Source organism: Oryctolagus cuniculus, chromosome 2 (genome assembly GCF_964237555.1).
Source record: "Oryctolagus cuniculus chromosome 2, mOryCun1.1, whole genome shotgun sequence".
Lineage (NCBI taxonomy): Eukaryota > Metazoa > Chordata > Mammalia > Lagomorpha > Leporidae > Oryctolagus > Oryctolagus cuniculus.
Window position 1 is genome coordinate 83,551,252 of NC_091433.1, and position 9,862 is coordinate 83,561,113.

At 55.0% G+C, this 9,862-nt stretch overlaps 1 protein-coding gene across 1 annotated transcript; it reads right to left on the reverse strand.

Moving 5' to 3' along the window:
* Positions 1–269: 269 nt before the first annotated feature.
* On the reverse strand, positions 270–6,057 carry DUSP26 (dual specificity phosphatase 26). The gene is made up of 4 exons (XM_002709541.5): positions 5,739–6,057; positions 3,602–3,882; positions 2,038–2,252; positions 270–1,075 (listed from the first exon to the last, which is right to left on the reverse strand). The coding sequence occupies exons 2-4, from the start codon at positions 3,820–3,822 to the stop codon at positions 876–878; spliced, it is 636 nt and encodes a 211-aa protein (XP_002709587.1). The 5' UTR covers positions 3,823–3,882; positions 5,739–6,057; the 3' UTR covers positions 270–875.
* Positions 6,058–9,862: the final 3,805 nt, after the last annotated feature.

Consider the following 9,862-nt stretch of genomic DNA (forward strand, 5'->3'; position numbering starts at 1 on the left):
GAACAAAGCCGGAGGGGTGGAGGGTGTGCCCTGAAGTTTCTGGCCCTCTGCTGCCCCTTGGTGGATCAGCTGGAAATAACAGCTCAAGATTTTGCTAGCAGCAGGGGTGTGAAACCAGAGCCATAAGATTGCGTGGCGGTTTGGAGGCTGGTGCAAGCTTCTCCCTGCGCGGAGGGAAGCAGGAGCTGCAGCTGCCCCTGGCAAGGCTGGGGATCCCAGGAGAGAGGCACAGAGCTTTGCTAAACTGTCAATGACGTCAGGCAGCTCTCTTCTTTTCCACCATCTTTATTTTTCCTCCAGACACCTGGGTCCAGTAAGCAAGTGACCCTCTGAAGACTCCCAGCCCCTTTCTGGCCACAAGCAGCACTCCCAGGCACAACGCCAGCCCTCACACGGCTCCTCTTCCTGTGCTTGCAGCAACAAGTCTGTGGGCGTCTCCCTCTGCGTTCTCAGCGTCTCACACCATCTCTTCCCCGTCTGTCTCTGTGCTCTGTTCTCCACACCCCTTTCCTCCATCCCATTCATGCTCATCACACCCCCGTGCGCCTGCACAGGACAGAGGGGCCCCTGGCCTTTTGGTCAGAGAGAGGGCACAAGACGGGAAAGGATCCCTGGGAGAAACCTGGCTGGAACCCCAGGGCCATCTTCTACCTACAGCCTGGCTGCCTCCTTCCCTGGTTCAGCCCCTTCTGGGTGCCCACCCACCACACTGCCCAGCCTGACTCCCAGCCCTTCCCACAAAAAGCAGCAGTGGTCTAGGCCTCTCATGCTCTTGGGTTACCTGGGTCTCCCACACCTGCCATCTGGGCCTTGTCTCTCCACCTAGGAGCCAGGGACCCACCTATGGGCCTGGCCCCACCTCCCCTCCACGCCCCTCACGCCTCCAGACCCTGCCGCAGCCTGCGGTCCAGGGCCAGGAGCTGCCGCAGGAAGCCCCGGTTGGGGATGATGCCTCTGTGGTCCTTGACCTTCTTGATGGCCTCCACGAGGGTGAGTCGGTGGTACAGCATGAGGTAGGCCAGCACCAGCGTGGCAGATCTGCTCACTCCCACGGCGCAGTGCACCAGGATCTTCCCTGCCAGAGAGACGCAGAGACATCGCTGGGAGCTGTTCTGGGTGGCGTGGACAAGGCTAGGGAGAGGCTGACAAGTTCAGGGGAAAGCAGGTGGAGGAGGGTGGAGATGGGAAGGGTGTTGAGGATGTGGGCCTGTACAGAGTGACATGGAAGGGACACACAGCAGCTCACTACCCACATGTCCAAGAAGGGCTCAAGGCAGAGCGCCATGCCGGCTGTGAAACCAAGCTCAGCACAGGGCAAGGCCTCAGTGGACAGCACCCTCTGCCTAACCCGGCCCTTCTTCAACCTCTCCTCAGCCACTGAATCAATTTTTATTTGCATCATTTTTTTTCCCAATCACTAAAGCATTTTCACCACATTCAAAGGTAAAGATCAATAAAAAACATGTAAAGACACCAAAAATGTAAAACTCTTTCATTCCAAATCTTGCTGCTGAGATGCAGCTTGCCCCTCTTAACATTTTTGTATGATTTCTTCCTTGCCTTTTCATATACTGCCTTGAAAGCAATGGCTGAGGGACAGGTTTCTTCCCTGAGCATTATGTCTCAAGCATGTTATCATCTCACTAAAATCTCTCCCCACGGGGGCTGCTGTTGTGACATAGCTGGTACAGCTGCCTCCTGTGAAGCCCTCGTCCCATACGGGGTCAACTCCCTGCTAATGTGCCTGGGAAGAGCAGCAGAAGCTGGCCCAAGTGCTTGGGCCCCTGCACCCACGTGGGAGACCCGAAGAAGCTCCTGGCTCCTGGCTTCGGCTTGGCTTGGCCCCGGCCACTGCAGCCATCTGGGGAGTGACCCAGTGGATGGTAGATCTCTCTCTGTTCCTCCTTCTCTGTAACTCTGTGTTTCCAGTAAATAAGCAGATCTTTAAAACAAGGTCTCTCCCCTCACTTGAAGCCCTGGGCTTCTCCCAATCTCCTCGTCCATCACTGTTTCCTCCCTTCTGCTCTGCCCGCCTACCTCCCGGCTGGCTCAGCGCCCGGTGGATGAAGTCAGCGGCCGTCTGGAAGTGGACACTCATATCAAAGGCTGGCGAGTCGTGGGCCTCCACACCCAGGTAGCGGATGCCTAGCCCCTCGTAGGCCTCCGGTGTGCCTCGCCACCGGCTGTGCGAGGCGTTGAGGACGTGGGTGATGCCCAGGCGGCGAAGCTCCCGGCGGTTGTTAGCCATGTCCCTGCGTTGAGCAGAGGTTAGAGGCAGGGTGGGGAAGCCAGGGGACGCGCTCCTTGTCTGCCTCCATTTGTCACTGGCTCCAGGCCTCTACTTAGCAAGGACCCAGAGGGGAGCAGCCGAGATGGGCAAGGAGTTGAGTTAAGGCCTCTGGGCCTGTGGGCAGGAGCTGTGAGTACTGGGGCTGTTTTGTCTTGGGAGGAAAAGATTAAGGGCAGAGGGTAGCCACAATCAGACGGATAGAGCAAATGGAATTTTCCCAGGGCTGCAGGGCCCTAAAGGGTAGAACTGGGATCGAACCATGGGTGGTCCTGGGAAGCAGATCCAGGTTCATGCAAAGAATCACCAGCAGTGGCATTTATTTTAGAAAGGTGGGAGTGCCTGGAGAGAGCGATTTTGCTGCCCCCAGGGCATTCAAACAGACAGAGGAGGTCATGCAGGCATGGATGGTGCCCTGGGGATCTGAACGGCAGGTGGGTTGTTGGGCCTGCTCACTGTTAACGTCGCTGTTGACCTTGAAGTTTCCATGACTCTAACCCTCGATCCCACATCCGACTCCCCAGAATGCTCATGTTTTGTCAGTTACCCCACTTTACAATATCCTCTGCTGGTGTTCAACCAGCCCGTACCCCTCAGCTGAGTGGTAGATAGATGTCTCTCAGGGCAAACGCTCGGTCCAGTGCAAACTCCTCAAGTAGAAAGAGCACTGAACTTGAACCTCCAAGTCCTGGCTCTGCTACTTACGACCCGTGTGACCTTGGACCGGTCACAACTTCTCTGAGCTTCAGTTTCCTCATCTGTAACCTGGGGACAGTGGTACCTACCTCACAAAGCTGTTGTGAAGATTAAGAGAGAAAATGCATGTGAACAAAGTCCTTGCATACTGCGAAGCCCTCGGGGGACAGGGGAGGGGCCGTTCTTCCTCTGATGGTCCTCTCTCCATAGCCCCCAACGTGCCAAATCCCGCAGGCACTGCAGGGTCTCAACAGGCAACGTTGCCTGCCTCCCTCCAGCTCCTGGCTCCACCGGCTGCCTTGCCCAGAGCCACAGCATAATAGATGGAAGGTCAGAGGAGTCATCTCCTGGGCCTGGGACATCACGCTGGCCCTTAACACTGAACATCTGCTAAATGGATGACTCGACTACTTGAACTTTCTTTCCCCCTACATGGGTATTTCAATAATATTGCCCAAACTCCCCCAAACCCTACAGCCTCTCCATTCTGCCCCCTCCTCTCGATCCCCCACAATGGAACCAACAGCAAGACTCACTGCCTCTCTGCCTCCCTTCTCTTCTAACACACACACACACACACACACACTCAGCCGTGGTCCCAGTCTACCCCATACGTACTGGTCTCCGAGGTAGAGGCCCGGCCAGACCTCATCGGCGTGGTTGCAGGCTGTCTTGCCCGTGTAGAGGAGCCGCTCCAGCTCGAAGACGTTGAGGAATGGATGCTGAACGGCTGGCATCTCCTCCAGGCTCCCTCTGGTGCGGACAGGAGTCCTTGAGCCGCTCCGGGAGAAGCGGGCCATGAAAGTCATGGATGCCCAGAGCCAGTTACCAGGGCACATCTTACAGGAGGCAGGAACCTCGGAAGCTGCAGGGGTGGCTGCGTGATGACCGGAAAGAGGCTGGAAGAGGAAGGGGCGCGAGACACACTTGAGCGCGTCTTGCAGCCGCCTCCCTTCCTGCCAACTGGGCTGGGCCCTGGGGAGCAGGGTAAGTGCGGCTCTGGTGGGGGCCTCCAGGACTGGCTTTTCCTTCCAGCAAAGGCAGCTTCTCTCACTCCCGCTCTTTGGCTCTGGCTCGGCCAGGCAAGGAGGTGGGAGCGTCACATGTCCTTGTTTACGGGAAGAGGGAGCTGCCCAGCTGCTGGGTTTCTGCTCCACCTCCCCACGCCCTGCTGCACACACACACACACACACACACACCACACTTGGCATTTGGGTGGCCAGACACACTGCTGGGGCTCCTGCCAGCCCGATCTGGGTATCCTCTGCCTGGGGCTGTCGGCAGAGAGCCTAGGGATCTGGGATGGGGCTGGAACACGCTCTGAACCCATCCAGAGAGAATTAGCAGGAAGATAACAGCAGCTGGGGCCATGACATATGCCAGGCCTGCCTCCTGGGTGCCAGAGAGATGAGCTGCCTTAACCCATTCCTGTCGGCCACAGTCTCAGAGATAATCCTATCATGGGAAGTGTGTGTGTGTGGGGTGAGCAAGAGAGAGGGAGAGTAAGTTTTGGGAAGCTACCTGCTGAATGCAAGAGCTAGTGGACGAAGATGCTAATCCCTGGGTGCAACAGGCAAACCAGGATCTTTGGATCCAGCATAAGGACACTGTTGATCAAACCTCATCCCTCATGTGAGAATTCTGGGTTGAAGCGGGGCTGGAATGTGTGGCTGTGTGTGTGTGTATGTGTGTGTGTGTAGGGAAGTGGGGCTGGGGAGACTGAGGGTAGGGACCTGGAGGGCAGGAAGAAAAGGGAAAATCAGGCACCTGCCAGGAGGCCCAGGGACTCAGAGACGCCTAAGTAGCATCTGTATTGCAATAGAGGTTTAGCAGGTGAGCTTCAGGCTGCCTTAGGCCAGGAGCCCTTGAGCAAGGAGAGCTGTGCCCTGCAGAGCTGGGAAGGGTCAGCCTTTTAGACTTGCCCTGGGAGCTTCAGGCAGAGGGGCAACCGGGCCAAGCTCTCTTTCCCTGGACGCCTTCTCTCTCACCTCTGCTTCTGCCTATTGGGTAGGGCGGGCCAGCCTGCAGAATGCCTCCCCTTCTGCCCAGGGACCTCTGTCTAATGTCCTCCGTGAGAGACCATCTTTGACCACTGTCACCAGGGCCCAGCACCCCCTTCCTCAGGGCAGGGAGAGACCAAGCAGTTGCAGGGGGCCTTAGGATCAACACCGAGTAGGGACCACTGGGTTTCTAGGGTGTTTGAGCAGAGAGCTTTTTTGTTTTCTTCTTCCTATGGCTGGGTCAGAAAGGCACCGAGTATGCACTACACCCACCACCACCATCACCCTTACCGTTCTCATCAACCTTTTCATCACCACCACCACCACCGTCATCATCCACCTGTCTCCGGGGGCCTAGAGACCCCAGCATTTTATTCCCAAGTAATCCCCCCTCTTGAAATATCCTGCTGCCTACGTGACGACGAAGCCAAGAGAAGCGGGAAGGAGCCCAGGTGTAGGTAGCTAGCCGTGGGACCCTGGAGAAGCCCTCTCTGTCCCGCGATATAGCCCCCAGCCCAGGCTTAGCCTTCTGCAATCCCTCGGCCGCTTTCAGGGCTCCGATCTGATCTGCGGCCGCAGTTCTAACAGGTTCATGGCTCCCACTCGCCAACCCAGACAGCCTGGCGCCGAGAGCGGAGGAGGACGCGCCAGGGGAGCGCGCAGCTCCTCGTTTCTGCTCCGGCCTCCTTCTGCCCCCCCAGTCCTGAGCCCCCGCCCGGGGTAGGGGAGGCGACCACCCGCCACAGCCCCTCTACCTCTTCGCCGCGCTGCGCGGGGTCTCAGTCCCGAAGGCAGGTGGCAGGCGCAGGCGGCCCCCCGGCCATGACCGTCTCCCGCGCCGCCGCCGCCGCCGCCGCCCGGGCTGCTGCAGCCAGATGAGCGGCTATTTTTAAGCCATGACACGCCCGTCGAAGCGGGGCTCGTGTCTGGGTGTGCGTGGGCGACACGCAGGGCCGCGGTCCCGCACGGAGCGGCGCGCGTGCCACGCAGCGTGGGCCCCGCTGCACCCGGCGCGCGGGCGGAGCGCACCCAGACCGCGCAGCGCTCCGCACGCGCAGCGCTGTGAGCCTGGCTGCGCCACCGGCAAAGCGCTGGGCCTCGACAGGCCAGGCTGTGCGGCAGACACGGGCGCTCCTCCCAGACGGAGCCTGTGTACGCGGACGCATCCCCCAGGAAAACCTCGTCGTAAAGAACCAGCCTTACTGCTATGGGAGTCGCGGCAAAGCTGGACACCTGTGACCATCTGCAGTCTATGAAATCTAAATTAGCATTAGTATTTGCGTTTTCGGGAGGGGGCCGAAGTGCAGAGAGGCCAAATCATCTGCCCAGGGTTGCACAGCAAGTGATTGGACCAGCTGAGCTTTAAATGATGCCCCCGGCTACGGGGTTTATGTGCTTCACGGGGCCCCTCACACGGTGGACAGTGCACCCTAGATGTCCTCCAAGACGCCACTTCCACCGGCTGAGCTGGCAGAGCCGCTTTGCTAGGACTCCTGAAGAACTGTCCGCCTGCCGTGACCTGCCTGCTGAGATGTGCCTTAGGGGGTGATGAGTTGTGGCTCAGAGATGGAAGTAGGGATGGCAAAGCAAAGTTCATTAACGCACTTTCACAGAGAGACAAGGGCCTTTGAGAGGAGGTGGCGCAACCTTTCTTCCTGGTAGGGGACTTTTCTCCCTAAAGCTTAAGGATGTTGACTGATGGTGGGAGTTTGTGGTTGACGTCCTAGAGTTGTATATCCTTGGAGGCTGGGGGCATGGGGGTGTTTGGCCGAGCTCCCATTTTATCAGGATGCTTTAGCCGCAAGTTAAACCACGAAGTGAGCAGCCGTGGGTGGCCCTGGTTGGAGAGCAAGGTCCCTGGCTTCACTCCTGGAGGAGGGGCTTGGGGTTTCTTCCCAGAAGCTCATGACCTAACTCTTGGTCTGACCTTAAACCCCGGGCCTCTTTGCTTTGGTGAGCACCTTGTAAATGCCAGACGGCTAGCGCACTGAAGTCAAGGGCTGCCTTGTCTTCCCCAGGGCTTCTCTCTTGTGTGGTGGCGGAGGTAGGGAGATCACAAATGCTACCAGATGATGATGTTGAGAACCAAGCCATCTTGAACTCTTGCTGGCTCCAGGAAGAAAGGCAGGAAGTGGGGGCCACCGCTGTGGCACAGTAGGTTAATCCTCCGCCTGCGGCGCCGGCATCCCGTATGGGAGCCAGTTCTAGGCCTGGCTGCTCCTCTTCCAATCCAGCTCTCTGCTGTGGCCTGGGAAAGCAGTAGAAGATGGCCCAAGTGCTTGGGCCCCTTCACCCACATGGGAGACCTGGAAGAAGCTCCTGGCTCTTGGCTTTGGATCGGTGCAGCTTCAGCCATTGCAGCCATTTGGGGAGTGAACCAACGGAAGAAAGACCTTTCTCTCTGTCTCTCCCTCTCACTCTCTGTAACTCTACCTCTCAAATAAATAAATAAAATCTTCAAAAAAAAAAAAAAAGGCAGGAAGTGGATAAACTCAGGCTGGAGCTGGATTAGGACACATGGATGGTATCCCTATAGCTGAAATCAGGAGTAGGGACGTTCCCAGCAGCTGTGACAGATCAAGCTTTGATTCCTGAGTCATAGGAAGTATGGCTCAAAGTGACACAATGCCTGGGTCACTTCTGTGGGAAAGGGGAGATGACTTCACTGGCTGCCCTGGGAGACTAATGTACTCCCTCAACTTTCCTTCTCTATGGAGCAGTTCTCCCAGTGCTTCCTCCATGGCATTGTGCGTGAAGAAATGAAATTCTTATTGCTGAGGGCCAGTGCCGTGGTGTAGTAGGCTATGCCTCTGCTTGCTGGCACTGGTTCATGTCCGGCTGCATCTCTGCTATGGCCTTGGAAAGCAGTGGAAGATGGCCCAAGTCCTTGGGCCCCTGCACCCATGTAGGGGAGCTGGATCAGCCTAGCTCTGGCTGCTGCAGCTATTTGGGGAATGAACCAGTGGGTAGATCTTTTTCTCTGTCTCTCCTTCTCTTTGTAACTCTGCTTCTCAAATAAATAAATGAAATCTTGGAAGAAAATTCTTATCATTGCTGACAAAGAATTGACCTGGGAAATTTGAGTATTTCATTTGTAGATCCAGAGCAAACTAGTTAAAAAAGGATCACCCAATAAATCGTGAAAGGGCACTCAATAGTAAGATCAATCTCATTTTACATGACAGTCTACAGTGTTGGCAAGATGGAGCTCAATCTTTATCAAGACTTCTATTTCAACCTTGTGTTGAGCTTTTCTCAAAAAGCTGGGAAAATGTGGCTTAAAGCACATGATATACCCATTGTTTATGGGTAACCATAGAAACTGCCCATGCCAGCATTTCCATGGGTCAACCTACAGCCCACACAACTTTATATTTCTCTTTGTCTATAGGAAACTGATAACATATTCAGGTGACATCAGCTACACAAAGGGAAATCACATGTATTGATTTTTTTTTTAAGATTTATTTATTTGAGAGGGAGTTGCAGAAAGAGAGGGAGAGACAGAAAGAGAGGTCTTCCATCTGCCGATTGGCTCCCCAAATGGCCGCAATGGCTGGACCTGAGCCCATCAGAAGCCAGGAACCAGGAGCTTCTTCTGGGTCTCCCATATGGGTGCAGGGGCCCAAGCACTTGGTCCATCCTCTGCTGCTTTCCCAGGCTATCAGCAGGGAGCTGGATTGGAAGTGGAGCAGCCAGGACTTGAATTGGTGCCCACATGGGATGCTGGCATCACAGGCAGAGGTTTAACCTACTCTGCCACAGCGCTGAGCCTGTATTTTTAAACTGTTAATTCCATGGGCTTCAAACACATCAGCTCATTTAATCCCATGTGCAATAGAAGTGGTTGTTAACATTGTTGAATACCTGAGGAGACTGACATTGGCCAGATTGGGTAACACATCCACAACTAGTGTGCACTAGACAATAGATAGAAACTCAGAGCTATCTTACAGAGAAACCTTAATATTTCAAGGACCAGCTGAAGATTCACTTCCTCTAGAAAGCCTTGCCGGATTCACTCTTATGCATCTGTTTCCTTCTTGCACTCATATGGACTTCTATCAAAGGGCCTGTGAGCTATATTACTTCACTTGTTTATGTATATACTTAAAACTCTATTCCTGGGACCAATATTGTAGCACATCAGGTCAAGCTTCTGCTTGTGATGCCAACATTCCATAGAGAATGCTGGTTCAAGTCTCAGCTACCCCACATCTGATCCAGCTCCCTGCTGATGTGCCAGGGAAGGCAGCAGTCGATGGCCCTGCCACCCACAGGGGAGACCTGGATGGAGTTCCTGGATTCAGCCTGACCCAGCCCCAGCCATTGCAGTCATTTGTGGAGTGAACCAGCAGATGGAAGATACCTCTGTTTCTGTCTCTCTGTCTCCCTCTCTTTTTTTGTCAGTCTACCTTTCAAATAAATAAAAAAAAACCCTCTATTTTCCATACTGGAAGTCATGGATAGATATAATAACTGTGACGGACACATCAGAGACGGAAATATGAAGCTATTATAAGATAGGCATAGATTTCATTTTTTTTTTTAAAGATTTGCTTATCTATTTGAAAGTCAGAGTTACACAGAGAGAGGAGAGGCAGAGAGAAAGAGGACTTCCATCCGATGGTTCACTCCCAAATTGTCTGCAATGGCCAGGAGCTGCGCAGATCTGAAGCCAGGAGCCAGGAGCCAGGAGTCAGGAGCCAGGAGCTTCTCTGGGTCTCCCACGTGGGTGCAGGGGCCCAAGGACTTGGACCATCTTCTACTGCTTTCCCAGGCCATAGCAGAGAGCTGGATCTGAAAAGAAGCAACTGAGACATAAACCGGCGCCCATATGGGATGCTGGCACTGCAGGCGGCAGCCTTACCCGCTAATC

Coding starts and splice junctions, on each gene's coding strand:
- DUSP26 (XM_002709541.5), bottom strand. CDS start 3,822: ATGTGCCCTGGTAACTGGCTCTGGGCATCCATGACTTTCATGGCCCGC. Junction 2,253..3,601: donor GGCCTCTACCTCGGAGACCA/GTACGTATGGGG, acceptor TGCTCAACGCAG/GGACATGGCTAACAACCGCC. Junction 1,076..2,037: donor GGCGCTGAGCCAGCCGGGAG/GTAGGCGGGCAG, acceptor TCTCTCTGGCAG/GGAAGATCCTGGTGCACTGC.